Genomic DNA, 19,408 nt, shown 5'->3' with positions numbered 1-19,408 from the left:
ATTAAAGCCTCCGACATGAAAAATAAGAAACAATTCAATTGAGAAAACTAACGGCCTAATTTATAGCAAAACAGTTTACGTAAATAAAATAAGACAGACATGAACCAACGACAACCACTGAACTACAGGCTCCTGACTTTGGACAGGCACACGAAGAATGTGGCGGGTTAAATATGTTTGTGGGCGTTCAACCCTCTCCCCTAAAAACTGATCGGCATGTAAAAGGGGAGATGTCATATATCTGCTTATATCTATATGTTATTACCATGTAAGGAACTCCGGCAGTGGTTGTCTTGTGTCATATCTTAAAGCTTTTGTTTTTTTATTATGAGAAGAATGTTTTTTTTAAATGGTAGATCTTTAATTGTACATTGTATCCGTTTGATGTATTTACAAATTTTACAGACTCGAGCGACTTGGCCCATGATATATCGTACAGACACCTATGTATTGCTAAAGACTATGATGCCTTCTAGCTGTATGTTGGTTACTGTTATCGTTTGGGTTACTGTCTCATATACCCTACATTTTCTTTCATTCATAATCACTAGGTTCGTCATTTGTATTGAGTGGCTTAACATCATAGTTTATTTTATCCAATAGCATTACATAGAACAGTAAGGCACGATCTTCCAAAATGGAAACATTCAACCTTAGTAGAACACAAATACATTACAAACAGAATATTTTAGGCTTGCTTGAATTTCTGACTTAGCGAATTGATGTTCATTCTCCTAAATACTATACACAACGATTAAAAAACAACAGCAAATTTGACTAATAAAAAAAATTGAGTTCTTGCAAGATGACTCTGCGAAAAGAAAGTTGGTGTCAGAGTACTTTATAATTCTTATTGAATACTATTGTGTGCTATAGTTCCTAAACAATAGTGGTCGGAACGAATTATGCGTCTGATAAAAATATCATAAAAAGACATAAATGCCAAAGTCGTTCATGACATATTGGCATAAATAAATACACGAATTATCTATTTGAGCGTTTTGGTAAAACAGACACGTGTTTATTATAGTCAATTGAAACTCGGAACCAATATCTGAATAACAAAAAACATTTGATGGACGTCGAAGAATTTTATATTTGTTTAAGTGGACATTGGATAATCATATTTACAGCAGAGAATGTTCGTTCCATATTGTTTACTGTTATTGATCTAACTGCCATACAAATCTACTTTGAATCATTTTTGTCATAAGCTGCATGTAATAAGTCTTGAATAGGCTAAAATTCTTGAATTAAATTTCAAGTGAATTGTTTACGTCTCCCAGGAGACGTTATTAAGAATTGAACGATGGACGGTCTGTGGGTTGAATGCTTCTTACTATCTGATTGGAAGATATTGCTGACTCTATCCAGGAACATATATACTGTTCCCAGCTCTATCATAGCTAACTTGTGTTGATTGGTTGGGACAATTCGAAACCTAGTAAATGTCTTTTGATTCCGTGAAGTGTCGGAATTGAACTCTCTATTTTAGCAAAAAGATTTTGCCTGGTTACCAATCACAGGTAACACTTATCTATAAATAGCCGAAACTCCTGAAATATTGTAAACACACATGTGATTGATTAACGTTCTATCTAGTCGCTCACTGTTATGTACATCTTGTACACGAAAGCATACTTATGAAAACATCGTGCTTTTTTCTAAGCCTAGATTATAAATATTCATACTTAGTAAGATAATCCAAAAGCAATAATAATGAAATGAATATATGTTCGATTAAATATTAATTTAAACGGGAATTTTTATCTCGGAAAGGGGTGCGACCTTTTTATGGTAAAAACACATATATGTCTCAGTCTGGTAAAAGGAAAATACCCTAGAGATCAAATGTTTTTTTTACAATTAGTATGTCTACATTTAGCTATGATGCATGGTTACGCTATTTCATCATAGGGGAGACATTGCTTGACAAATATATAAAGCATTTACGACAGTGATTTTAATTTCAAAAAAAAAAAAACTTAAGAGCAAACAATGGATATTACTTAAAACAATGAGAAGGGTCAAGAACAAACTTCTAGTAGTCTTTATAGGTATTTATTTTTATGTGTATTTAATACTTCTGTCTGTTTTGTCATGATCGTATATTTTTGTAATCTATGTTTAGTATATATATCAATTATACATGTACCTATATGTTGTAAAACATTTGGTTAATAACGAATTGAATAGTTGTTTTGAGGTTTATTGACCATTTATACTAATATATATGCTATATGAGAGAAAGAGAAATAAAAGAAAATTATAAATTTCAAATACGAAAATACTGTTGGCATTTTAAAAGAATGGTCTCTCACAAAAGATTATGTCAATCCAGTATGTTAAGCTTTGAAGGATTTGTATGATAAGGAACTTATTTGCAAGGCTATTCTGAATGAATTAATATACAAAGCGAGAACACTTTCCACTTTCATCAGCTAAGAGACGGCTAGCTTTTTTCGAAAAGCTGTTACTTGTATGGGATTTAAATGAAATAAGTTACTATTCTACGTATCATACTTATTGTACATGGATAAAAAGATTTATTGCATGTAACATTTGAACATTTTCTTTGTGTCATATTATTCGATTCTACAATTCCTGATCTATATAACGATAACACATGTCTGAAATATTAAAGATTGATACATATTTAATTTGATTTAAAACCTATTGATTTTGATCTTGCACCGAAGTTCAACATGCTCTGTACACAAGTAACGTTTACCGTATAAATTAACTCCTATCAAATGGGAGGGTTGGATAATATCAAAATACATTTAGCATTATTGATAATTGATAATGAAAATGTCTTAAAAGATTAAAACAACTTATCTTTTTCAAATGGTTTGGAGACGGTCAAATTGAATGATAAAATTAAATGAAATTGTATTTCAAAATTTGGCCGACACTTTTGCTATTATCAAAAATAAATCGACAAAAAACGTAAGGTTCTTAAATTTTCCTGAAACAGAATATAATGGACAACGTCGCAAATAGGAAAATTTCTAGTAGCCAAAATCTTTGAAAAAAAAAATAGATTTTATACTTCTTTTCAACTTATAGCAATTTCAAAAATTGTAGTTTTGTTTTGGACTAACTCAAGATTATACACAATAACATGAACATATCTTTTTGACCATAAAAAGTTTGACAGTTAACCTAATTATTTATTATAAGATGATATAAATATAAACAGAACAGTCAAACAGTTTTTTCCGGAGGAAGTTGAATGCTTAGGTTTATTACTATACAATTAAAATATCGGTGTGAGATAGCAAGATTAAGACTGAACCATAAGATCCCCATAAACAAAATCGGGACTGGAAATTTACATGGCTCGTTTGAGTCGATGCTAATTTATATGTATTGAAATAATGATTTAAAAGACAATGATAAAAAAAAACTTAACCATGATTCATAGAAGTAGTTTTTCATCTTTTTATCTACAATACAAGTAACCCAGGAGCAAATAAAACATAAAGTAAGCTAATTGAATCATTTTGTCTTCCAATCTTAGTAGGGACTTCTTATAAAAATCTGAACAGGTCTTTTAGTCTTCAAATTAAAGATCGGTGCTGATAGCAAATAATACCTAACATCTATATAATTATTTAATTAATCTTTAACAAATATGTTGTGGACATGGATAAGCAGTAACCAATACTAAGTATAAGATGCAGTCACTTTTTGATAGTACATTATTGCTGACAAAATTAAGAATATTAGTAAAGTATTCCGAGATTGTTGTAGCATATAACATCGTGTTTCATTTTCACTTTCCATCCATTATTCTTAATTTAAACTAATACAAAAAAATACATGAGACGTATGAAAAATGGCATGCATTTTTGTTCAGTTTTATTGGTGAGAAATCGCACTCCAAGCAAATAATCGATCATTTTTAAATCATCAATTATTTTTTTTCTCTAAAATTTTGCTTAGTACTACACTCACGTTTGATCCCAGATATTAAAATAGATTTTTTACGGTTTTTTTAAACTTAGTTAAACAAAAGCCTCGAGTTTTACAGTTTGCAAATATTAATATATCGACGAGAAAAATTGCCAGCCTTCTCGGTTGTAGAGTTAATACATGTATGTATGCCCTAATTCAACTATATGAGTTTGTGGCGTGGAGAATAATGTTCTAATCTAGTTTAATATGCAGAGTGTAAATTAGCCTATACCCAATCAATATGTATGAGATATTCTACTATCTCTTTAATTTTATTTGTTGTGTCTCTTATTATGTTTTCCTTGAAAAATGACTTCATGATATTAATAATAAATAACATTGGAAATATTCATGGATAACATTTTGTTTGATATTGATTGCAAGTAAATAAAATAAGCTAATTCAGCACAATAGATGATAATACATTATATAGCTAAATTTGCCATATGAAGATGTTTGTTTCGAAGAAGTTAGCGCTTGAAACATTAAGCAAATTTCATTATTGTACATCAATATCATAATATGTTGATAATTGTTATATATCTATAGGAATTATTATTATTTCAAGATATGAGCTGCGTCGGATAGAAATCGACCTTATGCAAGTTAACGTTTACATATTATATAAGACTTTGATTGATTTTGGAACATTGAAATACGAAAGATGAATTTGTGTCTGTTTTGTAGGGTACTTATATCAACTCAACTTTCAAACATCCACAGACTTTGCAGACTTTTCAATTCAAAATAAGTTAACAGATGTATTGATATTCATTTGCATATAGCTAAGATGAAAAATTGTGTCCTGCATTTTTATTTAGTTATAATCTCGGTCCTGCCTTTTTATACATAATTTGTCATCCTGCCTTTTTGTTTTTGCCAAGTTGCTCATCCTGCCTTTACTCAAAACTTCTGTTCTGCTTTTTTTTCAAAGTTCATCCTAGCCCCCCCCCCCCCCCATAAAAATCAAATGATAGCTCCCTAAAGGTTTAAGCTGATCAGCTTTTGTTTGAATAAATACCTGCTGTAAATATTAATATTTGACATCTTTGTTTGAAAAATAGTTTTGACATTTAGAAACAAATTGATATTAAAATAATCAGTTTATTTTGTTTATTGTTGTCCATTATTGCCCATAAAATTCATAAAACTGGAGAAGTTCATGTTGATGCTAACTATGAAAAGGTATATCTAGTTTTTATGGTGTGATTTATTACAGGATATGTCGCTAAAAGATTGAGGTAGATATTGATCCTAGGTATTTTAAGTACATTTACGCTTTGTGGCTTACTCGATATTGTGTATCGTTTTGTGTTTTTTTAATTATATATCATACCGTGATTTGATTTAGTTAAAAGCTTCTCCTTGTACTAATTTGTAGGGTATGTCTCTTTGACATATTCCCCATTTCCATTCTCAATTGTATGTTCTTTAATATAAAAATAAGGAGATGTGGTATAATTGCCAATGAGACAACTATCCACCAAAGTTCAAACGAAGTCGATGTTAGTAATTATAGGCAACTGTACGGCCTTCAACAATGAGAAAAAACAATACCGTATAGTCGGCTATAAAAGCCTCCGACTTAAAAAATAAGAAATAATTCCATTGAGAAAACTAACGGCCTAAATTATAGCAAAACAGTTCACGTTATACAAATAAGACAGACATGAACCAACGACAACCACTGAACTACAAGCTCCTGACTTTGGACAGGCACACGAAGAATGTGGCGGGTTAAATATGTGTGTGGGCGCTCAACCCTCTCCCCTAAAAACTGATCGGCATGTAAAAGGGGAGCGATGTCATATATCTGCTAATATTTATATGTTATTACCATGTAAGGAACTCCGGCAGTGGTTGTCATGTGTCATATCTTAATGTTTTCGTTTTTTTTTATTATGAGAAGAATGTTTTTAAATAGTAGATCTTTAATTGTACATTGTGTGTATCCGTTTGATGTATTTACAAGTTTTACAGACTCGAGCGACTTGGCCCATGATATATCGTACAGACACCTATGTATTGCTAAAGACTATGATGCCTTCTAGCTGTATATTGGTTACTGTTATCGTTTGGGTTACTGTCTCATATACCCTACATTTTCTTTCATTCATAATCACTAAGTTCGTCATTTGTATTGAGTGGCTTAACATCACAGTTTATTTTATCCAATATCATTACAAATAGAACAGTAAGGCACGATCTTCCAAAATGGAAACATTCAACCTTAGCAGAACACAAATACAAAACAAACGGAATATTTTAGGCTTGCTTGAATTTCTGACTTAGCGAATTGATGTTCATTCCCCTAAATACTATACACAACGATTAAACAACAACAGCAAATTTGCAGAATTCTGTTTTTAATAATCAAATGGAGTTTCTTGCAAGATGACTCTACGGAATGAAAGTTGGTGTCAGAGTACTGTTTTAAATTCTTATTGAATATTATTGTGTGCTATAGTTCTAAACAATAGTGGTCGGAACGAATTGTGCGTCTGATACAAATATCATAAAAAGACATAAATGCCAATGTCGTTCATGACATATTGGCATAAATAAATACACGAATTATCTATTTGAGCGTTTTGGTAAAACAGACACGTGTTTATTATAGTCAATTGTCACTCATGACCAATATCTGAATAACAAAAGACATTTGAGGGACGTCAAAGAATTTTATATTTGTTTAAGTGGACATTGGATAATCATATTTACAGCAGAGAATGTTCGTTCCATATTGTTCACTGTTATTGATCTAAATGAAATAAGTTATTATTCTACGTATCATACTTATTGTACATGGATGAAAAATTTATTGCATGTAACCTTTGGAGATTTTCTTTGTGTCATATTATTCGATTCCACAATTCTTTATCTATATAACGATAAAACATGTCTGAAATATTAAAGATTGATACATAATTAATTTGATTTAAAGCCTATTGATTTTGATCTTGCACCGAAGTTCCACATGCTCTGTACAAAAGTAACGTTTACCGTATAAATTAATTCCTATCAAATGGGTGGGTTATGTTTAGTGTATTATAAGCCGATAATATCAAAATACATTTAGCATTATTGATTAATGATTATGAAAATAGCTGAAAAGATTAAAACAACATATCTTTTTCAAATGGTTTGGAGACGGTCAAATTGAATGATAAAATCAACTGAAACTGTATTACAAAATTTGGCCGACACTTTTGCCATTATCAAAAAGTAAATCGACAAAAAACGTAAGGGTCTTAAATTTTCCTGAAACAGAATATAATGGACAACGTCGTAAGCAAATAGGAAAATTTCTAGTAGCCAAAATCTTTGAAAAAAAAAATAGATTTTATACTTCTTTTCAACTTATAGCAATTTCAAAAATTGTAGTTTTGTTTTGGACTTACTCAAGATTATACACAATAACATGAACATATCGTTTTGACCATAAAAAGTTTGACAGTTAAACTAATTATTTATTATAAGATAATATAAATATAAACAGAACAGTCCAAAAAGTTTTTTCCGGAGGAAGTTGAATCCTTAGGTTTATTACTATATACAATTAAAATATCGGTGTGAGATAGCAAGGTTAAGACTGAACCACTAGAACCCCATAAAAAATTCGGGACTGGAAATTTACAGGCTCGTTTGATTTGACGCTAATGTATATGTATTGAAATAATGATTTAAAAGACAATGATAAAAAAAAACTTGACCATGATTCATAGAAGTAGTTTTTCATCTTTTTATCTACAATACAAGTAACCCAGGAGCAAATAAAACATAAAGTAAGCTAATTGAATCATATTGTCTTCCAATCTTAGTAGGGACTTCTTATAAAAATCTGAACAGGTCTTTTAGTCTTCAAATTAAAGATCGGTGCTGATAGCAAATAATACCTAACATCTATATAATTATTTAATTTATCTTTAACAAACATGTTGTGGACATGGATAAGCAGTAACCAATACTAAGTATAAGATGCAGTCACTTTTTGATAGTACATTATTGCTGACAAAATTAAGAATATTAGTAAAGTATTCCGAGATTGTTGTAACATATAACAGCGTGTTTCATTTTTACTTTACTTCAATTATTCTTAATTTAAACTAATACAAAAAAATACATGACACATATGAAAAATGGCATGCATTTTTGTTAAGTTTTATTGCATTCCAAGCAAAGAATCGATTGTTAATGAGAAATGTTTTTTTTCTCCAAAACTTTGCTCAGTACTACCCTCACGTTTGATCCCAGATATCAAAATTGATTTTTACATTTTTAAACTTAGTTTACCAAAAGCCTCGAGTTTTACACTTTGCAAATATTAAAATATCGACGAGAAAATTGTTATCCTTGTTGGTTGTAGAGTTTATACATGTATGTATGTATGTCCTAATTCAACTATATAGGTTTGTGGCGTGGAAAATAATGTTCTAATCTAGTTTTATATGCAGTGTGTACATTAGCCTATACCTAATCAATGTGTATGAGATATTCTACAATTTCCTTTATTTTATTTGTTGTCTCTTCAGTTTATGTTTTCCTTGAAAAATGACTTCATAATATGAATAATAAATTACATTGGAAGCATTCATGAATATCATTCTGTTTGATATTGATTGCAAGTGAATAAAATAAGCTAATTCAGCACAATAAATGATATCAGGAGAGTCAAATTATCACGTATTTCGGCTTCTCTCTCTTTTTTTTTTAATCATAAAAAGCACGAATGTAACTCATTTCTGTTTACTCTCTATTTTATATTTATAATTCGCATGCTATATCAGAAACTTACTTTAGTCAAATTATGTCATTCTATTCTCAATTCTATTTGTCCCAGTATTAAAAAGTGTTAAACTTTGTTTAAGAGTGCATACAATTAATTAATTAATTCCGATATCTCCTTTGCAGGTGGGCTTCATTCTTCTTATTGGGTGAAAAAAGCAAATAAATTTTTAAGTAGAGTAAATCACCCCTTCTTACATCATGTACAAGACGAACTGCAACTTTCTTTGGTGGAATGAGTTTATGAAACGGGAGAAATCATTTTGTTGTACATAACAGGAACTTTCTTTCTGTTCTACAAACTCTGTACGATACTGTACTGTACTGTACTGCATATTTTACATTATTTTGTTTACTGTGATCTTTTTTCATTCCCTGTACTAAGTTGTACTCTCGGAAGGGAGCAAACATCTTAAATTTCGAATTTTTATCAAAAGATATGACAGAAGTTAAATAGAAATACATCATAAAAAGCATGCACAACATGTATAATCAGTATTGTAAATAACACGAGAAAACAATCAGTATTGTAAATAACACGAGAAAAAACGTTAGTTACTAGTTTGGTATCAAGCATTTATCTTTTGAAAGGCGGCATGCCATTTGGGTTGGTCTTTTTTTTATATAGAAAAAGTATGATTTAATTTGTTTAAGTTAAAAACAACATTTATATTATAGCCCTACAAACGTTGCTTTTTTACATTTTCCGTGTGTAATTTGAAGCAAATGTACAATTAACATTAAAATTGATGATTTACTTGCTCTATTTCTACGATAGTAGTGGTCAGAAACGCATTTCCTGTCTGTAAAAAAATTACAAAAAGATATTAACGTCAATGCCAGTATGAATTCTTGACATGAATAGATATGCCAATTATCTGTGGACGTATAAACATAAGACACTCATGGTAATAATGCACTAATGACTATTGATAAAACATCACTGCAAAACATGTTTGAGTAATGTGACCTAGAATTTCTTTATATAAAACCGATGTTATCTCAAGATTAAATGTTCTTGTCAACGCGGTTTGCATGCTATATTGTAATTATTCTACATACTCTCATTTTAGTTTGCTATGTTGTACAATGGTCACATTCTATTCTGATTTCAATAATGTGTTAAAGCCATAAAATGTTGTAATGTTAATCATTGCTATTTTAGGGTATGCCAAGAACGCTCACAAAACAGATGACTACGTCATATTAGTATATTGTGTAGAGATGAACGAACTTCTTTCTTCTTCGGAACTCTACCATTGTAAGTTAATGCAAAGTAAATATTAATGTTGTAAACTATTTTTAAGTGGCGGATGAATCTTTAAAAAAAATGTTGAACCCCCCCCCCCCCCCCCCCGTCAGGAAATTTTCTAAAGATTGTCCTGATTTATTTCAAAATATTGTTTGTCATTTAAAAAAAAAGGTATTCATGACATTTCTTAAATATACTTTGTTAAATTAATTCACAACTTTACTTGTATCTGGTTTATTCAGACCTTGATATTTTGTATATACACTATATACCACATATTGACCTCGAGCTGTTTTTCGGGGTGGGATGATGTTCGTTAGGATATTGTCTCAATATAGTATATACGCCATACAGTATCTCCTATCGGTCATCAATAAATGATACGTGTTAAAACCAAATATGGAAAATATCAGCTGGATCTCACATGTAGGTTGAATAAAATATAGTTCATTTCATCTAACAGTCAGTTCGGCTATTCTGTTGTTCGTGTTCTTGTTTTTCAGTATCAAAAGGCATTGTAGGAAATACTCCCAATTTCAATAAGACTGTAAAATCTGCAAAATGATTTACAAATATACTATTTTTAAGTGGCGGATAAATCTTTAAAAAATTGTTGAACCCCCCAATTCAGCAACTTTTCTAGAGGATGTCCTGATTTATTTCAAAATATTATTTGTCATTCAAAAAAAAAACCAATGGCATTTCTTTAAGAGACATTGTTAAATTCATTGATAACTTTCCTTGTCTGTGGTTTATTCAGACCTTGATATATTGTATACACAATGTATACCGCATATTGACCTCGAGCTGTTTTTCGGGTGGGATGGTGTTCGTTAGGATATTGTTTTAATATAGTATAATACTCCATATCTCCTTTCGGTCATATCTACATATGATACGTGTTAAAAACAAATATGGAGAATATCAGCTGGATCTTACATGTAGGTTAAACAAAATATATTTGATTTCATCTAGCAGTCAGCTCGGCTATCCTGTTGTTGCTGTTCTTGTTCTTGTTTTTCAGTATCAAAAGGTATTGTAGAAATATTCCCAATTTAATTTAAGATTGTAAAATCTGCGAAATGTACAGTCTGACATTCTAGAGAATAATTCATATGTTTTTATTTGCTTAAAATCGTAAAATTAATGTATATAAAAACCGAGTACAATTTTTACATTTTCATGGAGAAACCATACTGTGTGTCTTGGAAAAACATTATATATATTTTCCAAGACTTGATTTAACTTTAAACAATATAATTTTATTTGCATTGAACATTTTTTTGTTTTTTTGTAATCAATAATAATTTTTTATCATTGTTCTTCTACTATTGAAATTGTCTTTAATGTATTATAATAGTTAATATATTAATGTAGTAAATGATATCTGAATACAATGATTGATGAAGAAATAGAAAAATAATTCCTATTTTCTCAATTTTTTTAATATTTGGTAAACATTTTCATATTCGATTTAAAAGATAATCGGGGAAATACTCAAACAACTAAGGACATGACTTGTATGCTTTGTCTGTGCATCTATTTATTTAATTACTTTAAAGCTGGTGGTTAAACTTTAAATTGAGTATGTAATATTGTCATGTAATATTGTCATTTTATTTTGATCTTTTTTTAGCACCAAACGCTGAGGACGTAGAAGCATTCAAAACTATATTAGATCACGAAATTCATAAGGTGGAGGCTAAGCTCGAAGAGTTTGGGGATTGCCTACAAAGATTAAAAGTAACGTGATCAAATGATTTTTAATTGTTTACATTTTTCATTATCTTAATGGTAGTTTTGATTTATGGCTTTAATATACTGATCAATTATGTCATAAAGCTGATTTATGCATTTTCTAAGTAGTTTATGTCATGTTTCTCTAAATAATCAAAGAAACGTGTACTTGAAAATCAATGTTTTGAGAAGTTGACAAATGTGGATTAATCACTGCCCTCGATTTGAATGTCTGAATACACGAGTCTTTCTGTAATATGAAATAACATCTTCTACATAAATGTCTCACTCCATTTTCTTTGAATAATTAATAAGCACGCTATGGTCTCGTCAATTGCAATACTGTATAAACATTTTGACAATGTTAAAACAAAAACGTTAACAAAAGTAAAGTTTATGGACGTTTTATTTCTACTTTATCCCAATGTTTAAAACTGTCGAAATGTATACCGCAAACAACAGATCGGTAATAAACTATTAAAGGCTAGCTCTATGATGTAATATTTCTCGTTTGGGAGTAATAGTTAAATTCCATGAGGCTGTTTTATTGAATAAAATGAACGATTTACCACTCTCTTACAGTATTAGGTCGTATACCATTCCATTAGCTTTTAACACAAAGAAAACAATATCTCTCCATCAAATAAAAGGAACGGCAAATATTTCGCAGTATAGTTTTATTCAAAGTATAGGAGCGTCCCCATATATCTCTTTGTCTTTTCTTGCTCCTCTGTTGTCTTTTGGCATACAGCGTTCACATTTTCAACTATACTGAAGACGAAAGAGAAGTGGTATACATGTAAATCATGAGACAGCAACACAGTTAGCAAACGTCATCAGTTTGTTACTGCAATGTGAAAAAGAAACACAATGAAATCTTACATACATACATATGAACAATTACCGAAAACATTTAATTGATTTAAGAATATTCAAACACATAATTTAGAACAGTACATGTATATAGCTAGGAAACATATACACATACATTACCGAAAATACGTTAAAGCAAATACTGCGTGCTTATAAGGGTGTTGATAGAGCTTTCTTACATTTCCACGAAAGGTACGAACGAACGTAAAGGGAGCACTTATTACATTCCCACGATAACACTGAGGGTCTATGTTTTATGCGAAAAACGGCATTCTTTTCTGAATCAAATGTATCTTTTAAAATTGAATCCTATCGCAAATAAAACACGCATTTAATATCTGAAAATAAAGAAAAATAGTTAAAAATACACTTACGTCCCGATACGTTGCTTATGTTATAACCACGATTACACACATTTTCGCGAGAATTTTCCAAGCATATTTTTTTTAAAATGTTTAAACCATTAACATTTTAATGAAATTCTAGCATTATGATACTCTCAATTTGACGACAAAACTCACAATAACTATCTTTAACTATTTAATTCATTAATATGCATGCAATCAACAAATAGTCAACGTGCATCATCGAGAATTGCCAGACAAAGAGACTACAATGAATAGACAAATTTATGAAAACAAATCTGGGAAAAGGAGAAAAACAAAGATTTTGTGGGGATGTTTTTTCCATTTATTTAAAGGCTAAAGGCTAAAGGTTAAACAGAAAATATTGCTGAACTTTTGATCGGATGAAACAAATGTAAAACGGAATAAAAACTAAAAGCCTCCTCCCCAAAAATATTCGTTTCCTTTGTATTCCCCAAATTATTTTTTTTCAACTAGTAATATCTTCAGTTTTAATGCTAGGTGCACGACTGATTTGATCATATTCTCTTAAATGTCGTCAACTGGTTAAAACCATTTATTAATTGTAGATCAACCAGTGATGCAATGCAAAGAAGTAACTTTTTTTATTATTTTTTTGGGGGACGTTGTAGTTGAGCACAATTTTTTTAAGGGTTTTTTTTCTGACGAGTTAATGTTTAGCAAATTTTGTTGAGTTGTCTCCTTCATCTTAGTTTTATTATTCTTTAACATCGAACGTCACAAAATTCCTATATCGCATGGAAAATTCAAGTTTGACATATGTTGTTGCATGCAGTGTAATGGTCCTCAATGTGCAAACATTGAGGCGAAACACCGTCTAATTCCTATGACAGTCTTGAATAATATTACATAAAAATAATTCAAAGGTCGAAACAAAGGATCCCGCAAACAGGTCTTACGTATGATTCGTCAAGCGTACGTACCTTTCGTCAAATTGTAAGACAGCTCTAATAAAATACAGGGTACGTGCATTCGATTGAAAGGCATAGTTAGACTGATACCAATACAAACCCTTTTATTGCAGTCATGAAATCGACTAAAAAGGCCACGAAATGTAACGAATGTATTGAATGTGTCCGTCAATCCGCCAGAGTATAGAACACAACAAAAAACGTAAAGCCTTGAGGTCGTACTTTTTTTTTATCATGTTTTGTTTGTGTTAGGGGATTGCATTTGGTTTCATATTCTTGATTTTGAAGCTATTGTAAACTAGTTCATGGAATGGTAAAATTTTTAATCACCATTGTCCTATTTTAGTTATGTATAAAGTTGAATTCTTTGATTCGTCGTTTTCACGTCATGCCGGCTAACAAATTGGACCTCGTTATTTTATATTAGTAGTATAGATATGAAGTTATATGAATTGACTGTAAAGATATATCATTTGACATGCATCAACCCATATTTCTTTGAGAGAATTGCAGTGATTCCCTTGAAATGACATCAATTATAATTCACAATTTCAGAAAAAAAATCTTGATAATTACTATCATGATAGCTGTAGTTCATTTCTTCTTTCAGTTGAAAGGCGTTGCTAAAAGTATTCAAGCATCAAAACCCGCCGAAGGAATTCTAAGAGTTGCAAAAGAAGAAAACGCCGCTTTGATAATAACCGGAACTAGAGGTCTTGGTAAATTACGGAGGACACTGTTAGGGAGTGTTAGTGATTATCTTGTTCATCATTCTAATGTTCCTGTATTAGTTTGCAGAACAAAAGAAGAGAAAAAGAAATGACCAAATAAATTCGTTTTATTTTGTACTTGTATTGACCAAAATAGTATTAAATGTTATAAAAGTTAGTATATGGTAAGAAATGTGAATAATGAAGATTTGCAGAGCAAGTTTTAAAAGAGTAACTTTGAAGTTTTTAATCATAAAATATTACGAAGAATTGTCCGAAAGATAAACATAGAGATTATAATATAACAACTTTATCTATAACTAAGACATGTATTAGATCATGTAAGCTTTATGATAAAAAGGTAGAGAAACATATCACTGTTTCGTAGCTAAATGTTTACTATTTGGAATTTATGTATTCTGAAGTTGTAAAAATTTCCAAATTTCCAAAATAATCAACAGAGACGGACAACTGCAGTAAACGCAGATTATTTCATTTTGCTTTTATTATAGAGAGTATTGCGCTTTAAAATTATCCAAACGAACCGCTTCATGATGTTTATTGTAACACAGTTATTCATTGACAAGTACACTTTTTTTTACTTTCCCCGACACGGCTGGAAATGAACCCGACATTGTCAGATTCTTCGTGTAAAAATGATACGCTTTCTTTTATTGTGACTCCAACCTTAATTGAGGATTGTCTGTTTTCCTGCCGAATGTCGGTGGTGGTTCTGTGGATCCGGGCACTGATCGCCACGAAAAAGCCAATAATGCAGAAAGTGGTGTTAGACACCAATCAATCATATTTTTATGTTAAACAATCTGCTCTTTGTTAAACATGTACTTCTGCACGTGTTTAAGATACATTTGTAGGTGTACTTTCTATCCAACATGTCTGATAAATTTATTAATCGCAATAAATTACAGTACTTTTAGGTAATCGTAGATATATTTTATAACCCGCCATTTCAAGATTTTCAAAGTTATTCTATGGCTATTGTATGTTCTGGCATATAAAAACGTTCATTTTATTCGCTTCTGTTCTTGTCTTCATTTTTTCACTGGTTGTGGTTTCATAAACAACAAATTAATAGCGATAAATATTAACAACAAAACGAAAGTAATATTACATAGTTAAAGATATATAGTTTGAAGAATTGACAATTACAGCAAATGTTAATACGCAGTCAAAGGGAGTTAAGTCATTTGTATTTATCCTACAAGCGTAATAATAGCTAGAATATAGAGTATAAATGGTGTTTTTTTCCCCTTCAAATGTGATCAATTGAGCTTACTTTAGTCTTGTAAACATCTACTTTTCATGTGTTTGTCTATACCAGATAGATTTGAACTGTTGTCGATTTCCCAAAGTAAAATAATTTTCAACAATGCAGCTCATGATTGGAATACGGAGAAGTGGTATGACTGCCAATGAGACAACTATTCACCAAAGACCAAACGGAAAAGATGTGAATACCAATAGGGACGCTATACGATCTTAAACTTTTACAAATGTACCAACACTTTTTCTGTATTGAAAGCAATTCAAGGCCCCAGAATGACACAATGTGAACCAAATTCAAAGAGAAAATTAACGGTCTAATATATGCTAACAATGAATACATGAAAAACAATTATGCAAAATTGCACCCAGGGAATACCACTGGATAATTAACAGACTGTTCAATATGTTTGTGGGCGCTCAACCCTCCATCAAACCTGGGAAAGTGGTGTGACTGTAAAATTCAGTTAGTGGCTTAACTTATTAGGACGATACTGGGCACAAAACAACATACAAAATTACACAAGACACAAATTATCAACCTAGGAGTACTCCCATTTAATGGAAGCTACTTCAAAGTCCAATGTAAGATCACTATAATAAGTTTTGATAACACTTATATGTTTTCCAGAAGCAATTGCGATAATACATATATCTCTCGAAAACAAAATATACCTGTACCGATGTTAAACAAAATGAGTGTTTCAAATTTTCATTATGTATTGTATATTTCATTAAACAATTGATGAACCATTTATTACTTTGTTTGTTTGTAATAGACTGAACAATAGACGTTGACTTTTTTTTATGCGTACAAACAGATTAACACAGTCTTTCCTGTTATGTCTGTATTTTTGATATTTGTGCTGATGCGGTTTTTTGTACGAGGTGGTATTTTGGATAATAGAATAGAGAATGGAAACGTGGAATGTGAAAAAAGAGACAACAACCCAACCAAAGAGCCGAAAAACAGCAAGCACAAGGCCACCAATGGGTCTTTAATGCAGAAAAAAAAATCTCGCACCCGCAGGCGAGCTTCAGCTGGTTACTGAACACTCATGTATACTTGTTCAGCGAAATGGACTCAACACTAAACTCCGAAACATACAAATGAACCAAAATTTCAAAACACACAAAACTAACAAAGGCTAGAGGTTTTAGACTTAGGACAGGCGTAACATGCAGCGGGGCTAAGATGTTTTGTGAGATCCCCCCTACACCTTTAGCCAATATGGAATAAACAAACACGCAGCCGGCAATACACGCAGTAAAACTCAGTTTAAAAGAAGTCCGAGTCCGATATTAGAATAAGTAACAGAAGAATCTAAGGAATTGGAGATCGCGTGCAGTCATAGATGTGGCATTATATTAGAAAACCATAATTTTTGAATGCCTCGTGAAAAGTGTCTGCCAAAAAAAATATTAAATCTTATGAAGCATGTTATGTATCATGATGTCTTAAGTGTCCTGAAAAATACTTACTTTTACTTTGACTTCGGTATGAGCTTACTAACCAGTTGGAACTATTAGTTTCAAAATGTTTTTGATTTTTCTTTACAACAGTTTTATTAAATATGATGTCCAGTGAAGTTCATACTTGTTTACGTCAATTTCAGATTTGTTCAGGTACGGTTCATACTTGATCATATACAGTTGATACTCGGTGAAGTATGGTACATATTCACCCGCGTACAATTAAGACCAGCACTAGATACGGCAAACATTTTGGGCGAGTATTGTTCAATGGAGTAGAGTACATATTATTTGAAAATGTATGTATTTTGTTTTAAAAAGTCGAGTGGAAAAATTGAAGGCCATCCCTGAAACAAATATACCGCGCACCTAGATCGTTTGCAAAGGTTTATTTATCTAGGATGAAGTGAGTCCAGTTTAGTTCTCTCTGACGAATTAAATCAAATATTAACACTAACTAAGTAAGACATGTCAAGATTGGTTGAGTAAATGTGACAGCAGTATATTACAAATAGCGTTTTATTCTTCCAGGTTCGCTGTGATATGTATGTATCCACCTTCACCACTCTAATACTGAGATCGACAAATGCCTATGGTTGAACAAAAACTGATTACTCTTCATTAGGATATTAAAACACTCCTGGTGTTTTGATTTTGGTGTTCAATATAGTCTCTGTGGAATCGTACTTACCTGTTCGTCTTTTTTTCCGTTAGCAATAGGTATGCGTCTTTTCTCGACTTATTAATTTTCTCTGCGTTTCAAACGTCGAAAGCAGGTATAGTAGCTGCTTCACTCCATCTGTCCGTCTGAAAGAAAAATTTCGCCAAGATTCTCATCACTTCTTTGACATGGAAAGATTTCATATTTGGTCTGTAGCTTGATAATGTTGTGTAGTATCACGTGAGCAATTATTACGTCAGCCGTATAGCCATTTAGTACGAAAGCCTATTAGGGTCACAAAAAAAAATATTTATCTCGTCATTATGAGATAAATATCTCGTAATTACGAGAAAACTATCGCGTAATTACGAGAAAACTATCGCGTAATTACGAGAAAACTATCGCGTAATTACGAGATAATCATTTTTTATCTCGTAATTACTAGATAATTATCGCGTAATTACGAGAAAATTATCTCGTAATTACGAGAAAACTATCTCGTAATTACGAGATAAAATTACATATACAAGTCTAAATTGAAAACAACGTTCAAACCTATGATTGCGTTGGATAAAAACCGCAATTTTTATACGTGTGCATGTAAAAAAAATTTCTTGGTAGAGGGGTCTAAATACAGCACAAACAACATTTTCCAAAAGACCAAAAAGTGAAAAGTATATTTTAACAAAACGCATTTGACTAACAGGTCGAACAACTGATGTTCTTAAACCCTGCTGACTGCCATTGGCGATTGCCAAATAAATTGATCACCAGATGTAACATGGATCTTAATTATTCAAACAGAAAACAATAAACTTGCGGAAAAGATGGTATATCGCAAACATAAGGTGCAAAAATTTGTACACCATATCCGGATTTCGACAATTAATGTCTCTTCAGTGATGTTAGGGATCGAAACGGTATTTGGAAGGCCATATAATTTACCTCAATTTAGGATAGACTCTTGAATTTTAAAGAGTCGAAATAGGATGAACGGATCATATAAACCCGAAGGAAAATATAATACAAGCCCAAACGAAAAAATATAAACAAGTCTAAATTGAAAACAACGTTCAAACCTATGATTGCGTTGGATAAAAACCGCAATTTTTATACGTGTGCATGTAAAACAAATTTCTTGGTAGAGGGGTCTAAAATATATATATATAGATATACAGATCATGATTACCCTTCCGGGGCACCTGATAAAACGCCCGTTTTTATTAGCTCAACTGACCCAAAGGGTCAAGCGATCTTTTCCCATCACATGGCGTCCGTCGTCCGTCGTCGTCCGTTAACTTTTACAAAAATGTTCTCCTCTGAAACCACTTGGCCAAATTGAACCAAAGTTGGCCTTAATCATCCTTAGGGTTTCT

General features: G+C 31.3%; 1 protein-coding gene across 1 annotated transcript in view; it reads left to right on the top strand.

Annotated features, from left to right (window-relative positions):
• LOC127718838 (universal stress protein YxiE-like) overlaps positions 1-16,651 on the top strand; it is a 41,027-nt gene extending 24,376 nt beyond the window's left edge. The window contains exons 2-4 of the mRNA XM_052224907.1: positions 9,911-10,006; positions 11,634-11,740; positions 14,515-16,651. Coding sequence (XP_052080867.1) covers positions 9,911-10,006; positions 11,634-11,740; positions 14,515-14,727 — 416 coding nt within the window. The 3' untranslated portion in view covers positions 14,728-16,651. The remainder of the gene's footprint in view (positions 1-9,910; positions 10,007-11,633; positions 11,741-14,514) is intronic.
• The last annotated feature ends 2,757 nt before the right edge of the window (positions 16,652-19,408 follow it).

The sequence above is a fragment of the Mytilus californianus genome, unplaced genomic scaffold, assembly GCF_021869535.1.
Source record: "Mytilus californianus isolate M0D057914Y unplaced genomic scaffold, xbMytCali1.0.p SCAF_1, whole genome shotgun sequence".
Classification (NCBI taxonomy): Eukaryota; Metazoa; Mollusca; class Bivalvia; order Mytilida; family Mytilidae; genus Mytilus; species Mytilus californianus.
The sequence above is the reverse complement of the archived record's forward strand: the minus strand, read 5'-3'. Positions and strand labels throughout refer to the sequence as shown.